The 23955-nt window shown below is 41.9% G+C and overlaps 1 protein-coding gene across 5 annotated transcripts in view; it reads left to right on the plus strand.

Annotated features, from left to right (window-relative positions):
• FYN (FYN proto-oncogene, Src family tyrosine kinase) overlaps positions 1–15534 on the plus strand; it is a 269661-nt gene extending 254127 nt beyond the window's left edge. For all 5 annotated transcript variants that reach the window (XM_077487103.1, XM_077487102.1, XM_077487100.1 and 2 more), the window contains 4 exons: positions 590–666; positions 2881–3034; positions 12014–12145; positions 13652–15534. In XM_077487103.1, the coding sequence (XP_077343229.1) occupies positions 590–666; positions 2881–3034; positions 12014–12145; positions 13652–13860 (572 nt within the window). In that variant the 3' untranslated portion in view covers positions 13861–15534. The remainder of the gene's footprint in view (positions 1–589; positions 667–2880; positions 3035–12013; positions 12146–13651) is intronic.
• Positions 15535–23955: the final 8421 nt, after the last annotated feature.

The following is a 23955-nucleotide window of genomic DNA, read 5'->3' on the forward strand; positions in this document are numbered from 1 at the left end:
TTTTTACATCTGTCTCTGAAATGTCCCTTACCGACATTCTTTTGGTCTAAAAATCCAGAGATTATAGCTGCACCACCGCTCCAGTACCTTCTCAGCCAATAGAAACATGTCTGTGTATACTGTGTGTACATGTATGTGTATAATATGTGATTGTATACTGTGTGGCCCCATAATCTCTGATTGCCTGGGGGCCCCATAATCTCCTATTGCCCGGGGGGCCACATGAGTTGTCAATCCGCCCCTGGCCGAGTGTGTCTATATTGTTTCCGTTAAAGTATACTGTATAACACTTGATGCCTTGTATGTTGCAGTAATTCTGAAATCAATAAAAAAAACTCCATACTAGAACATGTTCAAAACTAAGAACGTGAGTGTGACTGCATTAAACATTCATGTTTGCTTTTCTCCAAGCACAGCTTAGAAAATATTGCTGTTGATGCCTGCAGCTGTTATTTTTACCCTGCTTTTGGCAGAATGATGTGCTATTGTTTTTCAGGTTCTGCCTTCTTTTATTAATGATGAAATGGTAAAAGTGAGCACAGTGAGGACACAAAATGACAATATTGTGTTAAATATTGCTATATTTTAGGGAGCTTGCTGGAATTCCTGAAAGATGGAGAAGGACGAGCTTTGAAGTTGCCAAATTTAGTGGATATGGCAGCCCAGGTACAGTGCAAATACAGAATAATTCTGCAGTGAAGCACCTATCACTTGTAAGGAAATCAGCTTCTATCTGTTTGTTATGAAGGAAGGTACAACAGAGAACATTAGGAATGCCATCTGGCTTCCCATGTGAATGAGGTCTATAGGTCATATGCTTGTCCCGGACCTACTAAGAAAGTCCCCACCCATTGTTCTGGAGTCTGAATAGCTGAGATACTAAATATGTTTCTTTGTTAACCTCTGAGTACTGAGAAAGACAAGATCATTAATATGAATGAGAAAACCAGTAAATATACTAAAGTGGTTGTAAACCCTTACATATACCTAGTGAAGTGACTGGCCTCAGGTGATACACAGAGATTAAACAAACCCTCCTACATAAGCTGTATCTGTTTATCTTTTTCTTCTTCCAATCATCCCAAATTTATAAAGTTTGTATCAGTGTTCAGAAAAAAGGTAGTTGAAGTTACACTCTGCGGAGCTCAGTGAGGAGAGCTCTGAGAGATGATTGGAGGGAAGGAACACACCCCTTTCACACAGGAACAGAGCTAAGACTGTCAATCAGTTGGAGGTCTCTTCCCTGTCACCACTTTTCTTTTAGTATGAGGAAAACTTGTCAGAAGTGATTTAGGTTCACACTTGTGCAATGCGAGAACCCTGCGAATCAACTGCAGGTTCCCGCATCGCACCCGACATGCACAACAGTTCACACTGCTATATGCGAACTGCTGGGGAGTGTTAACGACACCTCCATTTCAGCTCGCATATCGCACTGCGAACTAACAGTTCAGACATGAATAGGATCGCATATGTGTGAACACACATGCGATCCGATTCTGGTCCGAACAGAAAAAAAGGTCCTGTGCGTGTTTGGACCAAATGCGGTGCGATATCAGCCATACTATCTGTATGGCTGATATTGCACCGCACAGACATTGCATGTAATGTAATGTCTGGCATCGCACAAGTGTGAACCGGGCCTTAGGCTGATAACAGAGGAACAAGGCAGCAGACAGAAATGACACCTAGTGCTCTTAACTGCTTCATCAGATTTTACCCCCTTCCTGGCCAGAGCCCTCTTTCAGATTCGGCATTGTGTCGCTTTACCTGACAATTGCACGGTCATGCAACATTGCGACCAAACAAAATTGACGTTCTTTTTTCCCCGCAAATAGAGCTTTCTTTTGGTGGTATTTGATCCCCTCTGCGGTTTTTATTTTTTGAACTATAAAGAAAAAAAGAGCGACAATTTTGAAAAAAACTCATTATTTTTTACTTTTTGCTATAATAAATACCCCCCAAAAATATATATAAAAAAAAATGTTCCTCGGTTTAGGCCGATATGTATTCTTCTACATACTTTTGGTTAAAAAAATCGCAATAAGCGTATATATTGACTGTTTGCACAAAAGTTATAGCGTCTACAAAATAGGGGATAGTTTTATGGAATTTTTATTTAAAAAAATTAGTAATGGCGGCGATCTGAAATTTTTATCGTGACTGTGACATTATGGAGGACACATCGGACACTTTTGACACATTTTTGGGACCAATGGCATTAATACAGGGATCAATTCTATAAAATTGCATTGATTACTGTAAAAATGTCACTAGCAGTGAATGGGGTTAAACACTAGGGGGCAGGGGAGGGGTTAAGTGTGTCCTGGGGAGTGATTCTAACTGTGGGGGGATGGGCTTCAAGTCACATGACAGCGATCACCACTCTCGATGACAGGGAGCAGTGATCTCTGTCATGACCCAGAACAGGGAAATGCCTTGTTTACATAGGCACTTCCCCATTCTGAGGCTCCGTGACACAATCACCAGGAGGTCCCGTGGACACGGTCACGTTGAAAGCCGCCTGCTATCCCCGCCTTTTAAAGGGGGCGTACAGGTACGCCCATTTACCCACCGATGCCATTGTGCCGACGTATATTGGCGTGCAGCGGTCAGCAAGTGATTAATTAAGTACACACTATAGAGAGATATACTTTGTTCATATTTCATACCTAAAGGTTTATAACCAATGTAATCATAAAATTGGTTACAAATATATAGGAATGACTGAGTCAGTAGACACTAGATAAAGCAGTTGAGTTGCTTACCAATCAGTTCAATTTGTTTTTGTTTTGTTTTTTTTCATCCACTCAAAATCTTCATGTGTAGAGTAATGAAACCTGATTTTAATTTTTTTCTACTATACTTGTGGTTTCCTAGGTTGCTGCTGGCATGGCCTATATTGAACGTATGAATTATATACACAGAGATCTGAGGTCTGCAAATATTTTGGTTGGAAATGGCTTAATCTGCAAAATTGCAGACTTTGGTCTTGCCAGATTAATTGAAGACAATGAATACACGGCAAGGCAAGGTAAGATGACTATCTTTAATTTATTTAATATATAACTAATTAGAACCCATAGGAAGTAATTCATAATAATGTAAAAGAACAGCTGGAAGTCTGTCCCTTGCCAACCAGGCAATGGTGCCCTTCACTGAAAAATAATGTTTTATATCTATTTACAATGTTATAGCATTTCAGGCCTGGGTAGGTGTTATAATGATTGAGCCCCTATTGGGCTTCTGTGTTGATTTCATATATTTCTATAAGGATGCATTTGATGTTCTAGGAGAACTATCCTACTAATTAACAAGTGGGCATTTACTTAATTGTACAAGACAGCGGTAGAGATGGCATTGTGCATTCCCTTAGTCAATTACAGTGTATAAATTACCTTTAGTATAGTTTAAAAGAAAAGTTAGGAAATACAAAAAAATAAACAACCATCCACACCTAGATGGCTGCAGTACCGATCCCAGCTGCAGCTGTCCCCTGCTGGCTCTATACCGAGAACTGAGCGATCAAAACCGCTGATTGCTCAGTTCCACGTGTTCTGTCTGCAGAAAGGTCAGTCACTGACTCTCTGCTCTGCCACCCCATTGCTCACCTTGGAGCCTTGGGCTATGGAGGGGCAAGAGCAGCTGGCTCAGGCTGTCAGCAGCTCACTGAGAGGCTGAGACAATTGTTGGTTCAGGCATCTGAGTGGACCCCGGCTGTAAAGTTGGGATGTTTCCAGAGTCTGAAGCGGCTGAGCGATGTCAACCAACAGCAGGTTGCTTTCAGCTGACAGGAGTGCAGAACAAAGTGCATCTTATCTATAGGATAAGTGGGGTCAAAAAAGTTTGGGCCATACTTCTCCTTTAAAGGGGTTGTAAAGGTTTGTTTTTTATTTTCTAAATAGGCTCCTTTAAGCTAGTGCATTGTTCGTTCACTTACCTTTTCCTTCGATTTCCCTTCTACATGTTTTTTTTTCTTTGTCTGAATTTCTCACTTCCTGTTCCTCCTCAGTAAGCTGTTCTGGCTAACTAAACACCGCTCGGATAATGGTGTGAAGTTTACTGAGGAGAAACAGGAAGTGAGAAATTCAGACAAAGAAAAAACACATTTAGAAGGGAAATCGAAGGAAAAGATAAGTGAACCAACAATGCACTAGCTTAAAGGAACCTATTTAGAAAATAAAAAAACAAAGCTTTACAACCCCTTTAAAGGCTAGATGCACTATTAACAAACATAGATGCCTTTGAATAAAGAATTTATGGTAAATAGCTACTGTAATTATTATGCTGTACGTTGCATGTAGAAGAAGCTCATTTACAACCAGCTAAGCTGTAGTGGGCTCTCCTTGCTTACCTACTACAGATCCTGAAGGTGTTACTTGTTCCCACCACTTTACACTATCTAGTCAATAAATCATTCCAAACGTTCAGTACTAATTAAATAAAAGTGTGCTCTCGAAGAAGACAAAAACGTCATTAAAATAACTATACTACCAACACCTAGACCTGAAGCAGGTTTGATGATAAAGATGGAAAAAAATTATAATAATCAACCGTATACAGGTATGCACAGAGAGGAAAAGGTTAATCAGCCAGTTCAAATATCCAATAATGAAATGCCTAGAAGGCTTTGAAGTATACAAGGGATTTGAGAGATGTCAAGAGCAATCAGGAGATTTGAAAGGATGAAGATGTGATGAAATGCATGAAGAAGTGTGTCTCATTCTCATACAGTTGTCCTCCTGCTGTGTTCTGCCTCTTTGTCAGGCTCAGCGCCTTTGATTACTTGTCAGACTGTAATGCTGTGAGCTGTCCTGCACATTGTGGGAATCTTGTCCAGTTTTTGTCTGGCCTTGTACATTACATAGGAATCCAAAACCAAGGAACATAGGAAAACCTTCCATCAGAAAAACTACGAGCATAAAACATTGCACTTGGAAAAACGTAACCCTTATCAGAATAAATGCAAAATAATTTTTCTAAGTACAATAATACTGTTGAAATACTATGTGACTCCAGATATACCGTGTCCCCCGAAAATAAGACCTAGCGTGATTGACGATGATGACTGCAATATAAGCCCTACCCTCCAAATAAGCCCTAGTTAAAGTCCTTGTAGGTCTTATTTTCAGGGAAACAGGGTAGGGATTATTTGGGGGGGTAGAGCTTATTCTGCAGCCATCACCGTCAATCACGTTAGCTCTTATTTTCGGGGAAACATAGTAATTTTTTACTCTAGTTGCCCTTTTTCCTCATAAAAAGTGCTGTTGACAGTTATAAAACATACATGGCTTATATAAAGTCTAGGTTGTGTTTTCAACTGAGCAGATATTACTGTACAGTTATTTTTGTGGCTAAGATACAATAGGTTACAGTAGATTCAGACTAGCAGGGCAATGAAGAAAAGTCAACCTGTGTTGTTTTTTTCTCAATTCATCTCAGCGCCTAACCTCAGTATGTGGTCATTGCTTCGTCTTGTACTGTCTGAGGCCGCGTACACACGCGCGGACTGTTCGCCCAACTTTGTCCGTCCAACAGTTTCGGCAAACAGTCCGCTCAAACTTAGCATGGACGGACATGGCCACACACGACGGACGAACAGTTTGCTGAAACCGTGCGCGATGACGTTTCGGCACGCACGACGGATCGAAAATTTCGACGTCCAATACACTGCAATGCAACCTTCCGACGTGGAAATCCTTTCTGAGCATGCGCGAGACTTAGTTGGCCGAACAAGCCTACACACGAGCGAACAGTCCGCTGAAACCTTGTTTCAGCGGACAGTTTTTCGGAATTTCCGTAAGACCTTGTTCGGCCAACTGTCCGCTGAAACTGTCCGCTGAAGCCCCACACACGAGCGGACTGTCCGCCCAAACACTGTTCAGCGGACAAGGTTGGGCGAACAGTCCGCCCGTGTGTACGCGGCCTGACACTTCAGTCCCCACATCTTGCCAATGACAGATGGTGTTTGCTTCTAGGCCAAGCATTGTAATCTTATCATTTTGTACTATAGCAAACAATTTGATGTCCGCCTTTAAAAATAATGATTATTTAAGACAAATTAATATTTTATGGCCCTGAGCAAAGAGGCAATTAGATGAATTAACATTCTAGCTTACAGATTGGTGTATTAAAGTGTATGTAAAGCCAAAGCTTTTTTTTTTTAGCTCTGGATAAAGCAGGGAAGGGTTAAAACCCATACCAAATTATTTTTTGTTGTCTGTGTTCCATTAGAGAGTTTTCTTGTACTTTGGATCCCAGAGGAACATCAGAACGTTAGAGGAAGTCTCTCAAAGTGAGCAAAATTCCCCTCTCAGACAATTGTCCCCAGGACAGGTCTCCCCATTAGAAGAATTCTCCTTACCCCTTGTTTCTTGTTCTGGGGACAACCTCACTTTCTTTCTCTGTTAACATGGTCACCAAAAGAGAGCATGAAGCTCACTAATAGGCACACAGCAATATAAACTGGATAGAGGGTCTAACCCAGGGTCCCCCAAACTTTTTAAACAAGGGGCCAGTTTGACCAATTGAATTTTGATCTGTGTGCACCCAGCTTTAGATGCAGTCTCACTACCTGTATCATGTCATCTTGAGAAAAAAGACCCTCTATGCAAAAAAACCTCTAAGAACAATGTAGGTCAGGCACAAGTGCGTCTGTGTTTGTGTGGGTTTCCTCTTGTTCTTTGGTTTCCTCTCACACTGCTGGTAGTTATATTGTCCTTAGTATATACAGTATCTCACAAAAGTGAGTACACCCCTCACATTTTTGTAAATATTTTATTATATCTTTTCATATGACAACACTGAAGAAATTACACTTTGCTACAATGTATAGTGAGTGTACAGCTTGTATAACAGTGTAAATTTGCTGTCCCCTCAAAATAACTGAACACACAGCCAATAATGTTTAAACTGCTGGCAACAAAAGTGAGTACACCCCTAAATGAAAATGTCCAAACTGGGCCCAATTAGCTATTTTCCCACCCAATGTCATGTGACTCATTAATGTTACAAGGTCTCAGGTGTGAATTGGGTGCAGGTGTGTTACATTTTGTGGTATCGCTCTCACTCTCTCACACTGGTCACTGGAAGTTCAAAATGGCACCTCATGGTAAAGAACGCTCTGAGGATCTGAAAAAACAAATTGTTGCTCTACATAAAAATGACCTAGGCTATAAAAAGATTGCCTACACCCTGAAACTGAGCTGCAGCCAGTGGTGTCACTAGGAATGGTGTCACCTGGTGCAGTAAAACATGGTGTCACCCCCCCTCCTGTGTAGGCTGCCCAGCACCCTGCAGGCAGAGCATGGTCATGGGGTACACCCCAAATCGGCCCTTGTAAATTATAGTATAAGGTGGTATAGTGGCAGGTTAGGTTAGTATAGGATATTATAGTGGCAAAAAGTGAAAAAGCCCTGATGGTTTTCCCGACGGAATTCCGCTCAAGCTGTCTTGCCTACACACGGTCACACCAAATTCCGATAGTTTAGAACGCGGTGACGTACAACACGTACGACAGGACTAGAAAAAATAAGTTCAGTAGCCAATAGCTTCCGTCTCGTAGTTGAATCTGAGGATGCGTGATTTTTGGCATGTCGGAATTGCATACACACGATCGGAATTTTGAGAGCATGCTATCAATTTTTGATTGGCTGAAATTCGGACAGCTAAATTCCGATGAAGCATACACACGACACGGTTGCATTTTCCGATGAAAAGTTCTCATCTGTCTTTTTCTGTCCGGAATTCTGATTGTGTGTACGCTGCATAAGGTGGTATAGTGGCAGGCTAGGGTAGTATATAGCTGTATAGTGACAGAGTAGGGTGGCATAGAGTCAGGTTACGGTGGGATGGGTGGTATAGTGGCAGGTTAGGGTGTTATAGGGCAGGTTGAGGTGGTATAGGGCAGTTTGGGATGATATAGGACAGGCTGGGGTGGTATAGGCCAGTTTGGGGTGGTATATTGGCAGTTTGGGTGGTATAGGGCAGTTTGGGATGGTATTAGCACAGTGGCCAAGACCATACAGCGTTTTAACAGGACAGGTTCCACTCAGAACAGACCTCACCATGGTCAACCAAAGAAGTAGCTCAGCATCATATCCAGAGGTTGTCTTTGAGAAATAGACATATGAGTGCTGCCAGCATTGCTGCAGAGATTGAAGGGGTAAGGGTCAACCTATCAGTGCTCAGACTATATGCCGCACACTGCATAAAATTGGTCTGCATGACTGTCGTCCCAGAAGGAAGCCTTTTCCAAAGATGATGCACAAAAAAGCCCGCAAACAGTTTGCTGAAGACAAGCCAGCTAAGGGCATGGATTACTGGAACCATATCCTGTGGTCTGATAAGACCAAGATAAACGTATTTGGTTCAGTTGGTTTCAAGCACGTGTGGCGGCAACCAGGTGAGGAGTAAGACAAGTGTGTCTTACCTACAGTCAAGCATGGTGGTGGGAGTGTAATGGTCTGGGTCTAAGTGCTGCCGGAACTGGGGAGCTAAAGTTCATTGGGGAAACCATGAATGCCAACATGTACTGTGATGTACTGAAGCATAGCATGATCTCCTCCCTTCAGAGATTGGGCTGCAGGGTAGTATTCCAACATGATAATGACCTCCAGCACACCTGCATGACAACCACTGCCTTGCTAAAGAAGCTGAGGGTAAAGGTGATAGACTGGCCAAGCATGTCTACAGACCTAAACCCTATAGAGCATCTGTGCAGCATCAAATGGAAGGTGGAGGAACGCAAGGTCTCTAACATCCACCAGCTCTGTGATATCGTCATGGAGGAGTGGAAGAGGACTCCAGTGGCAACCTGTGAAGCTCAGGTGAACTCCATGCCCTACTGGAAACTAATGGTGCCACTACAAAATATTGACACTTGGGTCTGATTTGGACATTTTCACTTAGGGGGTATACTCACTTTTGTTGCCAGCGGTTTAGACATTAATGGCTGTATGTTGAGTTATTTTGAGGGGACATCAAGTTTACACTATTATACAAGATGTACAATCACTGCTTTAGCAAAGTGTCATTTCTTCAGTGCTACAAAAAACATATTTGGAGGGCACACCCTAATGAGTTTAAATTCAAGATGGTGCTGCTATAAGACCAACAAACAGTACAGAACAGCCCACACATTCAAGAATGACATTTCCAGCAGGCTAGTTAAAAACACCTAACCATATTCAAAAAAATATGGGTATTTGGTCGTACTATATGGTTATATAGTGCTAAGCCCACTTACTGCGTCAAAGTTCCCCGAATTAGTGGGTCCTACCATAGTAATAGAATGAAAGATCCTGCGTCTCAACCATGGGAGCCAAACTCCTCTGTGTGGGAGACCTGAAGGGATTTCTCCTATGCACTGGTGGCCACTAAATAAGAGGTAATGAAGAGGGGGAGGGGTGCTTCAGTCCCAAAAAAAACCTGGTCAGGGTCTATTACAATATGCAACATTTTAATATATTCAGTGCTGTCACAGTAAAAGATGTAATAAAATATTTACAAAAATGTGAAGGGTCTATTCACTTTTGTGAGATACTGTAAGATTTGTAAGATCCTTGAGTACAGTGACTGGTGTGAATGTAAAATTTGCTAGGCACTGTTTAAATTGTTATGGCTACAAAAATACCTGTAATAATGGGGATGATTTTCTAAAACTAGAGAGTGCAAAATCTGGTGTAGCTGTGCATGATAGCCAATCAGCTTCAGACTTCAGGTTGTTCAATTATGTTTTGACCGAATAAAACTGGAAGCATATTGATTTCTATGCACAGCTGCGAGAGGTTTTGCACTCTCCAATTTTAGTAAATTAACTCCAATGTGTCTTGTTCACACCACAATGCAGCAATAATAGGTGGTGTTTTTTTGGAAAAATGCACATGAGCAGATAAAACAACATTCCAGCTCTCTTACCGCTTAAGGAAAATAGGTAGAATAGCACAGCCCTCACCATTTCCACTTTACTGCTCGGGAGGAGCAGGCAGGCATACACATCGTACACAGTGATGTTCTTCCTCCTGATGTGGGACTTACAGGTGAGGCGCCCTACGATTGGTGCTTGGCTCGGGGGCAGGGGGTGAGCACCATCAATTAACACAAACAAGAAGATTGTAGTGCTGGAAGAAGAAGAGGTGGATGGGGCAGTAGGTAAGTAGTTGAGGATGACATCATGGCTCCCCGTAGCTGTGGGGCTGGCAGTTGCAGTGTTGAATGTGCTGTCCTTTATTACTTGGTCTCAGCCATATTCTGTTAATATTATACAGCACCCTTGTTGATGTAGCCCCCTCCTACTCCTCCTTCTCTCCCTACTCCTCCTCCTCTTGATCTACCCACTGCTCCCAGTGCCACCTGGTCCAGATTCCTTCTGCCCCTACCTCAGGCCCAGCCTTTTTTCTCTCTTGAGCTCTTCTATGATAGCTGGGATTGTTCATATTCCAGGTGGTAGAAGGTAGCTGGCTGTAATGACTGGGGCTCGGCACTGCTTTCGTCCAGTTGTCAGAGGAGAGGAAGAGAGCCGATCCATCCCATCCTCCTACTCACCAAGCACTCTGTGCAGGTTAGGGAGAGCCCCAGGATCTACATCAACCAGGGGAGAAGGGAGATCTGTTGCTACTAAACCTCACCTGCTGCATCCATGCCTGCCACCATTTTCTGCCATGAGGCCCCCTACATGCCCCACCATTGGTTGACACCAACACAACAGCCCACTCCCTGTACAACACCAGGAAGGAGCTGGGTGTGTTTAGTGTGCTGCCATCAGTTGGCTACAGGAAAGGAAAATGACAGCAAGTATTTGATACAATTATCAATTTTTCTGGCATGCACATGGCAGCACCCATTTGGAAGACCCAGATGTGGACTGACCTGGTGCCACTAGGAGACCACATGATAGAAAATGGTGGCATGCATGGACTTAGTGGCTGAGGTGTGGGGGAGCTCCAAATTAAGTGTGGGCAAGGTGACAGTCTGCTGGGAGGTGTGTGCTCAGAGGAGGAGGTGGGAAAGAGAGAGAGAGAGCATAGAGTCAGTGTGCTGGGGTGGTACATTTTTTTAAGTTGAACTGGGGCTGTGAAACAGGAGTGCTGGAGGTATCCAGCCACAGGGAATCAGTTGCTTTAAGGCCGCTGGGAGGCTGCAAGTTTGGGGAGCCTTTAGGCCATTGAGCTCCTGGAGCCACTAAGAGCCAACCCCAATGAAATATGCTTCATGTTAATATTGATAAAGTTGTTGTTAATATTTATTTTTGTAACTTAATTCTACATAAAATATTTAACTTGTCATTAATTTGATAATTTCCGAGAGGGTGTTTAGGGGCAGAATAAGGGGCGGAGTTGGGTGGGGCAATTGGTGGTGAGTAACTCTTAAGACCTGGCTAGTGACTCAGGACTTGAAATTTTGAGCCCTGGAATAGCACATACATCCCTGTTAAAAAAAAAAAAAAAAAACAGTGAAGCTCAGTTATACATCAAATCCCACCAATATCTGCCAGCTAGGGGGGCTACTTGATCGTTCTTCCCCAGTGACAGCAATATTTGTGAAATCCCTCCACCCTGCCACCACCTCCAGTGAGGAAGGATTCATTTATTTTTAAAAACTAAGTTGAAGTTGAATTATGATTTGCTGTACCTTTTTATCAATGCAGAGGTTTCCTCAGTGAAGTAGTTATATTCCTGGGTTCAATTGGGTGATATACATTTCCATGGTTTCAATATCGTTACTCCCAATTTAAAACCCATCATGTCACAGCTCCATATATTTAACATAGAGCTTTGGTCTGAGGGCTTATTTGTCACTAGCATGTCAGGTCCATTGGGTCTTTCTGTTTTATTTGGAATAGAATATGAATCCAACTTTTGGTTGTTGGACAACTTTTTTGTTCAACTTTGGTTTTATAAAGGAATCCCATTGATTTAACATATTAAATAACTTCTCCTAAATATATTTATCTCTGTACCAAACAAAGCAGAATGTACAACGTGCTATTGATGTTACTTTACTTTTTCAACAGGTGCAAAGTTCCCGATAAAATGGACAGCTCCAGAGGCAGCCTTATACGGAAGGTTCACTATTAAATCAGATGTGTGGTCTTTTGGCATTCTGCTGACAGAACTTGTAACAAAAGGAAGAGTCCCTTATCCAGGTGAGTGTGCCCTATTTAAAGGACAACAATAGCTGCCAAAATGACCTTTAGGTCTGTACATGAGGCGTTTTAGTCCTTAAACATAGGAAAATTAAAGTAGATATAAACCCAACAACTGAAATCCCATATTAGCTTCAACATGTTAATGTAATTTCAAAAGTAATTAAAATCTGTTGCTTTCATTAAAAAAAATACCTAATAACCTTGAACGTTGGGTTCACAGTGCTGTTTATGTCTCCCAGTTGCGCTCTGAGGTTGTCACCCTATCGCACAAGCTTCCGATGGAAATTACAAGTGTCTGTTTCAACACACATTATACAGGCACAGTCCACTGTAAACGCCAGGAGAAGTCCCATAAATACACTGTAGTGCATATAGACAGAAAGTGGCTAAAAAGAGGCAGCAGGGTATAAGCAACACTAATATGCAGTAAAGGATCAAAAATATGGCGAAAATTATTTATTTTGGCAGTCAATTTTGATGCTTCAGAAAATGAAATGCCATTTAGTTAGGATTTAGCAGAACATCTGCTTTAACCACTTCACGTCCTTAGGCTGTTTAAAACATCCTGAACTTGAAGTGATTAAAATAAGCGTTTACAGTAATGAGAAGGATCCATTTCCTGATATCATCTGTGGCTAATGAACCCAGAAGCAACAACAATTTTGGCACTTCTGGTTTCAGAGCTGTTATTTTGTGATTATTGCAGCCTGGAAAGCAGCTAATTAAACACAATCTGTGCTTGATTATCTGCAGCGGAGGGCATGCGAGACATTGGTGTCTAATAGACCCCTGATGTTTCCATAAAATCTACCTGTCACCTACACATGCTATCACATAAGGGGACTTGTGATAGCAATAAACTTAAATTAAAAAAATGTAAAATAAGGGGTAAACAAAAAGTAAATTTTAATAAAATAAATAAAAATATAAAAAACAGTAACAATTTAAAAAAAGAATAACTCCTCTACCCCGCATATACACTATATTACCAAAAGTATTGGGACGCCTGCCTTTACACGCCCATAAACTTTAATGGCATCCCAGTCTTAGTCCGTAGGGTTCAATATTGAGTTGGTTCACCCTTTGCAGCTTTAACAGCTTCAACTCTTCTGGGAATGCTGTCCACAAGGTTTAGGAGTGTGTCTATGGGAATGTTTGATCATTCTTTCAGAAGGGCATTTGTAAGGTCAGGCACTGATGTGGATGTGAAGACCTGGCTTGCAGTCTCCACTCTAATTCATCCCAAAGGTGTTCTATCAGGTTGAGGCCAGTTAAGTTCCTACACCCCAAACTCCTTCATTTATCTGTTTAGTCATCTCTTGAAAGTTTGGACCCCTGCTCTAGAAAATGAAGTATTCTGTTGTTAGTTTTTTTAGTTCTACTTTAATCATTTATAAAAAAATTATTTTTAGAATGTATAACAGAAAGAAATGGCACATGCATTGAGTAACTGGTTGAGGAACTGCTGTAAAGGGTTTTAATAGCTGCTTATTTGGTTTTCAGGTATGAATAATCGCGAGGTGTTGGAACAAGTAGAGCGTGGCTATAGGATGCCATGTCCTCAAGACTGTCCAAATTCCCTGCATGAGCTTATGCTTAACTGCTGGAAAAAAGACCCAGAGGAACGCCCCACTTTTGAGTACCTTCAAGGTTTCCTGGAAGACTACTTCACTGCCACTGAACCCCAGTATCAGCCCGGAGACAACCTGTAAAGTTATGCCTGCACCAAGCCATTGCAAGGTTCAAGCCCTAGAATTTGCTTCCAGTAAAATGACTGCCTTCTTCAAGGAGCTGTATCTTCCAGTGTGGGATTGCACACAAGTGTGAAGCTCTGGACTTCAAGGAAACTCATTCATGGCCACTTATTATAATAATCTGAATGTCCACTTTGAAAAACAATAAAACAAGGGACAAAAGAAATCAAATTCTCAAGCATAGACTTGGATGATGGATTGTATTGATGTTATGTAAACTGCAAAACCTCTGTTTGCTGTAAATATTAACTCTGTGCCAATTCCCAATATTTAGAGTTTTTCATTTTTTTAAAAGCAGGAACCATGCAATTTTAACCAATGTTCATTTCATTCTACAAGTATTTACAAAAGTGCCCTCCTTAAAATGTAGATGCTGTTTTTTTTTTTCCTCTTTGTTTCGCTTTTTGGTACATGTTCTTATAAGTCACTATTTTCCAAATCAGTCCTCATGTGGAGCTAAGAGTTCATGGTTTCCCCATCTCTTAACAGAAGAACACGTGGCATAATTAGGACATCTCTGGTAAAGTACCACTAATTAACACAATAGTGCACCACTCCAGGAGTCTGGAAAAAGTACTAGTTAGAGGTCCTTGAGTGAGGAAAAACCACTATAATGAAGACTTTACATGATACATCTTGACCAGAAAACAGTTATTCCAGTTTACATCTGGATTTGAGCATAATCCCACACATTTAGAAATTCTGTTAAAAAAAGTTAACATATTCTTTTTCTTGCTCAACTTTTTGATTGCACTTTTATTGACTGACAGACGATCTTAGTTACAACATATATGTTAATTAAGCTGACATTTAGATGACATGCTCTTAGGATTCACACCGAAGGATCACCTGCCATATATTAATAAATGTCCAAACTCCCTTAAAGGTGGATACATATATACAAAACAGAAGCACTTGTCATTGTTTTTTTTTTTCTCTCTTAAAATGACTTATACATGTAAAATTTACAAAATAAGATGTATGAATCAGTTTCTGCATACATTGGACTGAAAAGTTGAATGTGACTTCTGGAAGACTCATCAACATCACAATTGCTACCTACTAGATTTTATGTTGTTTCTTTTTGATAAACATGTAACCTATCTATACTTTTCATGTGGAATACACAGCCTGTGTAAACTAGGTCACCCCCGGAGTACGTAAGCATATACTTCATCTTTTTCTATGTATTTACCAATGTAAAATGCGTCTTTTGAATGCTGATACTGAAACATATTTCTACTTGTCTTTAGGAGTTCTCCAATGGAATTACTATGCACTATACATTTCATGGGGAATGCACAAAACCAGTGTTTCTTTCTACCATTTTTAGATTAATTCTGTTAACAAATGTCCTTTCCAATTGGTTTTTACATCATGTTATCAAGTTAAAGTCTTAACTAATTTCCTGTTATCATTTCTTTGCATTTTTTTCATGGAAAACTGTTTAACTTTATTAATTTAGTAATTAAATCTGAACATTTTACATCATTTTTTTTTTTTTTTTTGTTATTTGTTTTGGTTTCCTTGTGCAAAACTTTGGTTGTTAAGAATTCTGGAGAATAATGTATAATATTACTAAAGTAGAATCATCAAATGAGGTAGGGAAATAATTAAAGAAATCTCACTTTGTTGGCTTGTTTTTTTCATATGCAAATTAATAAATGGTTATTTTACAGAACAAATAGTGGAATTACCTTGAGCACTCTGAGCTCCACCTTGGTTATTCATTGGGAAGAGTGAATTACTTTTTTACTTAAAAAAAAAAAAAAAAAAAACACATAGAGCACATACTTTGCTACTTTATGTGGATACCAATGCCTATACCAATGCCTACTTGACACTTGTTCCACATTTAAGGCTTTTTGCTTCTTCTGCAAAAAGTTGAAATATTTTTGAGAAGTATGCTATTCTATAGCACTACAAGACTGGAGGATTTATGAAGTTTAAGCAGTGGAATACCCTTTGCAGAAAGAGTAAGGGTTGCAACGGAAGACAACTGAGGACTACATTCACACTGGCAGTTGCTTTTTGTGGGACATAGAAGCTTCACCCTCTGTAGCCCCCTTAAGGGTACTTCTCTTAGTGACCCTAATTAGGTTCAGGCCCAGCTTGCTCTTTCACCTTTTGCTTATCTCACCCCCCCCCCCCCATATACTTCCCTGACTCTGCCACTCTCCCCTCCCCATATATTTTCCTGACTCCGTCACCCCCCCCCCCCCCCACAATCAATATGCTAATATGATCCCTTATTTTAATTTATTATAGACCCAATCATCACTGGCTTTCTGTGCTTTGCTATGCAATGCAGATAGATCATGGCTGGTGGGAGGGGTCGTCAAAGTGCTGCTAAAGCTTAATTAAATCATATCAGCTAAATGCCTTAGTGCTCCTCTCAAGGCTCCTCAGTCCTGATACAGGCAGCGGGATGGAGTTTCGCAAGCATCAACATAATACGATGGGTGGATGGCCGTCTGATAGAGCGGGCATTCTTAGGCAGACTGCATTTGCATGCAGACTGCCCTAGTCAGTGGTGAAGGGCTCTCCAGATAAGGAGAAGCAAAGACCAGAAAGCCACAGAACCTCCCGCTGACATCAGGGCAGGTCCTCAATAACCTGCTCCCTTCATCTCTGTGCAAAAAAAAACAACAAATCACACGTGCAAGTGCTCATGATAAATATGTGAAAAATAAATAAAAATTGGCAAGTGCAAGCACACAAGACAGGCCTTTTAGCTGGTACAAATTACCCTTGGACTGGTCACAAGGCCTGCCCAAAGCCATGTGTAAGAAAATCAAATAGTCATAGGTCCTAGTGCCAGTGAAAACACCATCGTGTTGTGAAACCCAAAGTGCTTTTTTGGGCAACCCTGGGTTGCCACCCCCAGAGGCACATTATCATTGGGAGCTCCTTGGTAAACCATGCCAGATTTAAGTTGTTAAAGGCAGAACAATTTTATCTTATAGCATTCTATACATTAAGATAAAAAGCCTTCTGTGTGTAGCAGCTGCCCCAGCAACTCCTAATACTTACCTGAGCCCCATCTCTGTGCAGCGATGTCCACGAGACCCTCGGTCGTCCCAGACCCTCCGTCGTCCCAGACCCTCCTTCCTGATTGGCTGGGACACAGCATTGGCTCCTGCTGCTGTCAATCAAAGTCAGTTAAAGCGGGACTGCACTGCGGAAAAAAATATTAAAAGCCAGCAGCTACAAATACTGCAGCTGCTAACTTTTAATAAATGGGCACTCACCTGCCCCGGGGTCCAGCGATGGCGGCAGCCGATGCCGATCGGTCGCTCCACCATTCTAGCTGAGGGAATCAGGAAGTGAAGCAAAGCGGCTCCCTACTGCGCATGCGCGAGTCGTGCAGCGCAATAGGAATTGTCCGCGCTGTCTCTGGGACCCGTGTGTGTCCCAGCAGACAGCGTGCAGGGACAGGAAGAGGCATAGACTCCCGTGTGAGTCTATGCCCGGAAGTGGATGTAAATACCTGTCTTTGACAGGTATCTGCACCCCCCTCCCCCCTGAAAGGTGCCAATTGTGACATCAGAGGGGGGGAGGGTTCCGATCAGCGGAAGTTCCACTTTAGGGTGGAACCCCGCTTTAACCAATCAGGAGAGATAAGGGGCGGGGCCGAAATGGCAGCTCCATGTGTCTGAATGGACATACGGAGCTGCAGCTTAGCTCGGGTGCTCCCATAGCAAGCTGCTTGCTGTGGGGGAACTCGGCAGGAGGGAGGGGCCAGGAGCAGCAAAGAGGGAACAAGAAGAGGAGGATCTGGGCTGCTCTGGGCAAAACCACTTCACAGGGCAGGTAACTATGACATGATTGTTATTAAAAAAAATGACTTTACAATCACTTTAACTCCGGAGGAAAAGGAACCCTCCCACCATACTACATTGGGAAAGTACTAACCAGAACCCCCCATATCCTGCTTACTACACAAAAGGCTGAAAAGTGAGACTGCAGAGGAATGGCCAAGATAATGCTGGACATCCTTTACCCAGGAAGTGAGATGGGCTCTCTCTAACTTGCTGCAGCTCACAGTGAGCAATGAAAATTAAGTGAACATTTTAAAGTGGAACTTCAGTCATTCTTTCATCTTTTTTTTAATTAAATCTTCTGACCTTGTTGTTTTAACTTTGGATAGTAAAACATTTTTTTTTCTGCCAGTAAATATCTTATACAGGCCACTTCCTGTTTCTTGTCAGGTAAAAATTCTAGGCTTATAACATCATGCACGCTTTCATGAGAGTTTGCTGGGAAGGGAAGGGGGATGAGTCATAAGAGGGCCAATGAGAGCTGCAGAGCTGGAGATGTGCCTCTGTGTGTCTGTGTAAATCCAGGAAGTGAACAAGCAGCAGTTTTAGTTGCCCACAGTTAACATGGCTGCAGCCAGACTCAGTAGAGGGAGATTTCTGCAGCATATTTGGCAAGTGCAGAATCACAGTATATATAAAATAATATGCAAAGTGGTTGGAGGGAATCTTCGGAATGGAAACAATGTTTTTATTACGAATTATGTGAGCAGACTGCAGTTCCTCTTTAAAGCAGAGTTCCGGCAAAAAAATGTATTTTAAAAGTCAGCATCCACAAATACTGCAGCTGCTGACTTTTAAAATAAGGATACTTACCTGTCCAGTGCGCCTGCGATGTCAGCACCCGAAGCTGATCTGTCGCTCAGCTCTTGGGTGCTGCCACCGCCATCTTCGGTAAGGGAATCAGGAAGTGAAGCCTTGCACGTGTTTCCCAGCAGGCAGCGGGGGGGACAGGAAGTGGTGTAGATACCTGCACATTCTGCCCGTAGATCTATGCCCGGAAGTGGGTGCAAATACCTGTATTATACAGGTATCTGCACCCCCCTTCCCCCTGAAAGGTGTCAAATGTGACACCGGAGGGAGAGGGTTTCGAAAAGCGGAGGTTCCTTTTTTGTGTGAACCTCCGCTTTAAGTACAGGTGGGGAGCCTGTACAACTGTGTAAGACTAGAGTTCAGCTTCAGCATTATAGGACAATGTAGTAATGAAAATGTGATCTCTAGTGATGTTATCCCTGTAAGCGTTGATGTGAACAGAATTTGTGTGTAATTGCTGGGTGGGCATTTTGAAGAAATATGCATATGATTTAGAAGAAGTGCTTTCCAAAATTAAGAGGAGAAGCATTTAGGCAAAACTGTGTGGGTGACTATAGAAGGGAATCCTTTTGATTAAGAATATAGAGTTACCCTTTAAGCTTCTTTGTTTGTTTCTCGGTCCATGATAGAGTTACTCTTTAAGTCTCTGTCTGCTTGTCTGTTTCCCAGCATGAATGCAGGATTGAAAGGTTTCTTTAACTGATGTCATATGCAAATTAAACAAATCTACAATTAATAAAATTGTAAAGAAATTTAAAAAATACAGTGCATTTACTCAGTGACACCTGTGGATAATCTGTAGGTGTCATTATACACAAGATATAAAATAGAAACTAGTTTAAAATTCACATGGTTAAAAAAAATATATATTAATTTGTCTGTTGTCCCACTTTACTTTCCAATCTGAAATTCCAATTACTCTTGACAACACACAGTTTTCATAATTTTGTTGTTTAACCACCTCAATACAGGGCACTTACTGCCCAGACCAATTTTCAGCTTTCAGTGCTCTCACATTTTGAATGAAAATTACTCAGTCATGCAACACTGTACCCATATGAAATTTTTCCTTTTTTTTCACACAAATAGAACTTTTTTTTGGTGGTATTTAATCACCAGTGAGTTTTTAATTTTTTGTGCTATAAATAAAAAAAGACTATATTTTGTGAAAAAAACGTCCTTTTCTTTGTTTCTGTCATAAAATTTTCCAAATTAGTAATTTTTCTTCATAAATTTTGTCCAAAATTTATACTGCTACATAGGTTCCAAGGTATTAAGTAAGTAGCATGGTGAGTTTTTTTAAGTTGTAATTTTTTTCCCACAATTCTTTGCAAAATGAAGATTTTTTTTTTTTTTTTTTTTTTACAAAATTGTCATATTATCAGGTTATTTGTCACACACAGCATATGCATACCACAAATTACACGCCAAAATACATTCTGCTACTCTTCCCGAGTATGTCGATACCACATGTGTGAGACTTTCACACAGCCTGGCCACATACAAAGGCCCAACATTGAACTAGCACTTTCAGGCGTTGTACGAGCATAAATGACACATCTCATTTCTCAACCACCTATTACACTTTTGAAGGCCCTGGAGCACCAGGACAATGAAATTGCCCACAAAACGACCCCAATTTGGAAAGCAAACACCCCAGTGTATAATCTATGAGGCATAATGAGTCTTTTGAATGGTTCCTTTTTTTCCAGAATGTTTTGGAAAATGTGGGAAAAAAATTAAACCGCATTTTTTTTACACAAAGTTGTCAATTTATAAGATATTTCTAACACATAGCATGTATATAGCAAAAAATACACCCCAAAATACATTCTGCTACTCTTCCCAAGTATGGCGATACCACATGTATGAGACTTTTACACAGCTTGGCCACATACAGAGGCCCAACATTGAAGTAGTACCTTCAGGCGTTCTAGAAGCATAAATTATACATCTCATTTCATTCCTACCTATCACACTTTTGAATGTCCTTGAGCACCAGGACAGTGGAATTACCCACAAAATGAACCCATTTTGGAAAGCAGGCACCCCAACGTTCGGGTAACTTTATGAGCTGCAGACAGGTACTCAGGTACTCTGATGGGCTGGTAATAGGTACTCGGGTACTCTGATGGCCTGGTAACAGGTACTTGGATACTCTAATGGCCTGGTGACAGGTACTTGGGTACTCACATGAACTGTGACAGGTACTTGGGTACTCAGATGGACTGTGACAGGTACTCGGGTACTCAGATAAACTGTGACAGGTACTCGGATACTCAGATGAACTGTGATAGGTACTCAGATGGACTGTGACAGGTACTCAGATGGACTGTGACAGGTATTCGGGTACTCGGATGGACTGTGAAAGGTACTCAGAAAAACTGTGACAGGGACTCAAATGGACTGTGTGTGACAGGTACTCAGATGAACTGTGACAGAGGTACTTTAATTAGTGGCGACCGGTCCTCTTTATTGGGGGGGGGGGCGAGGGCAATCAGTGTGTGTTGGTGTACACTGTAAGCGGTAACGAGATGTTACCACAATCTCCTCACATACGATCGGTGTGTGAGGAGGAGAACCCGGTAACATCTCATTACCGCTCTATGATTTACATTTAGTGATCGGCTGTCTGTGGATGTGGCGGGCCAGTTTGTGGATGTTGGGGACAAGTGGTATGTCGGGGGCCAGTCTGGAGATGTGGGGGCCGGTCTGTGGATTATGTGGGGGCAGGTCTGTGCAGGATGTGGGGGGCAGTCTGTGGATGTGGTGGGGGGGCAGTCTGTGGATGTCAGAGGGGCACCAGATGTAAGGAGGGGCTCCGCTGATGGACACAGATGTGAGGAAGGTACCTCTGATGGGGCACCTGATGTAAGGACAGACTCCGCTTGGGACACCTGATGGCATCTGGTGGCAAGCAACGTGGCTAGTGACGCGCTCATGGCTCCCACTAATTCTGCATTATGGTGAGTTGAATGATTTCATTTTATATTACAATGTAATAATAGAAATAATGCGCTTCAATCATCCTGACACCATAACAATCATGGCGCCGGGATGATTGAAGCGCCAACACCAGGTATTTGGAGTATCTTTATCTGCTGATTGTCAAACTCTGGAAAACACATATTGCTATTGTGGTGTAGGATCAGGGGGCTGCTGTCCCTCCTTTCCCTCTCCCCCCTTCCCTCCCTCTCCCCCCCTCCTTTCCCTCTCCCCCCCTCATTTCCCTCTCCTCCCGTCTCCCCCCCTCCTTTTCCTCTCTCCCCCCCTCCTTTCCCTCTCTCCATCCCCCTCCTTTCCCTCTCCATCCCACATTCATCTCAGACTCTAACCACACCCATTTGAGCCACGCCCATGTAAGCCACACCCACTATTTACCGTAAACCACGCCCATTTTCGCCACGCTGCGCGTCGCGTTTTTGCTATGACACACCTATAAACGCATGCCCCGCCCCCTAATTATACCACGACTCCGCCTACTGCCAAAAAAGTCTCCTGAATTTTTTTTTACAATGTTGGCAACTATGGTCTGACCTGCCTACTTAAAGCTGTCCAGCTCACTTCACCTTGGCCTTCGGCTTGGTCACATCACAAGAAACCATCTCCTGCGGTTCTGTTTAAAGACTGGCTTGCTGACATCCTTTCTGGCTCCTTTTCCTGCTTGCTGTTGCTCTACTTGGATCCCTGACTTCTGGCCTGGCTGATTAACAGATCTGGTTATTGAACTCTGGCCTGGCTGACTACTCTATCCAGTTACTGGACTCTGGCTATGCTTTGACTACGCTTTTTCTATTTACCTTTTTATTTTTATTTAATAAATGAGTGTGATTTAATTGTACTTCTGTCTGATTCATGGTTTCTGGCAGAAACCTGCTTCTGGAACAGTAATCAAGCAACTAATCAGCACAGCTAAAGTCTGCACCATCCAGTGGCTAGCAGGGAGGCCCATGAAGGGATGCCAGGGATGTGTTCGTTCACTTGGACTCATCACTTGTCATCACTTACACCTATATTCTCTGCTCTTTGTGCATCTAAATTGGTGGCCACAAAAAGAGATATTGAAAGAGCATAATGAAAGACACATGCGCAAAGGAAATAAATGCAGATGGGATGTCTGGAAAGAGTCATAGGTATTTATGGGAACAAAATGTACACAGAAGTTTAAAGAAGCAGGATGAAACAATTAAAAACTAAAACTTGAAGCATTTACATCATTTTTGTTTTTTGACTGTTTTTTTCTACTTTAACCACTTAATTACTAGACTGTATATACCTCTTCATTAGCAGGACATTTTTAAGCTTTCAGCGCTGCAATAGTTTGACTGGCAATTACTCCTTCATACACAACTGTACCCAATTAAATTTTATATCGTATGAAACAGATATAGCTTTAATTGTTGTTATTTAATAAGCACTGTTGTTTTTCTTTTAGTTATATGAAGGGGAAAAAAATGAAATTAAAAGAAAAGCCCTAAAATATATATTCAAGCAATAAAATGTCCACAAAATTGTTCAGTTGTAAACTGGGTTCACACTGTTGCAATGCAGTAATACGTACATTGATTCGCATTTTGCTGTGCATTGCCGGGCGTTGTAGTATTGCGCTCAGTTTGAAAATTTCAGTGGTCAAGAGTTAGTGCCTGGTTTGATGGTGGTCAGTGGTGATTGCCTCCTTAAATGTTAGTGGTCATTTGGGTGTGCCCCTTAAAATATTAGTGGTCACAGGTGAGAGCCCCGATTATACTTAGGATCAGTATTTTTTTATTCCACCATAATATTTGTGGTAAGGGCACCCACTTTATAGGCCATATGACCCCTCTATACCTCCTTACTAGTCAGTGGTGGTCAGCGTCCCCCCCCCCTCTCATTGGTGGTCAGTGGGGGAGCAGTTTTACAGAAGAACTGTTTAGAGAGGAAAAAGGAGGAGGACTGGTGCAATCAGTGACCTGAGGAAGAATGAATGGGTTCTCAAATGTAAACATTGGTACTTTTCACAATCATGACTGCTGTGATTGGCTATCACAGTGACCACAAGATACAGAGACACTTGAATCTACTCTGTACACTGTGCCTATGATCTGAGCTGTCCAATGACAACTAAGATCACAATCATTGATGGGCACACTAGCCACTAGAGGGTGTTTTCTGGAGAGATGTTTATAAACAAGACTTAAAGCCGATCTCCAGGTTTACTGTAAATTTGACTAGTTTGTTTGGACCAAGCTGGATTAAACAAATTATTTTCTACACTAACTGATGTGAATGCTGGGTGCACTGTATAAACTGTATGTAGCCTCAGCTTCCCGTCTCACACCTGGAAGCAGAGTTGGGCTGAGTGCTGCTCAGCCAATCATAGGCAACTTTGCATTCTCTGAATGTGTACAAAGCTTTCTCTGATTGGCTGGGGTGGAGAGACAAA

This window comes from Lithobates pipiens, unplaced genomic scaffold (genome assembly GCF_037356315.1).
Source record: "Lithobates pipiens isolate NorthernLeopardFrog02 unplaced genomic scaffold, aLitPip1_a1.2 Scaffold_18, whole genome shotgun sequence".
Classification (NCBI taxonomy): domain Eukaryota; kingdom Metazoa; phylum Chordata; class Amphibia; order Anura; family Ranidae; genus Lithobates; species Lithobates pipiens.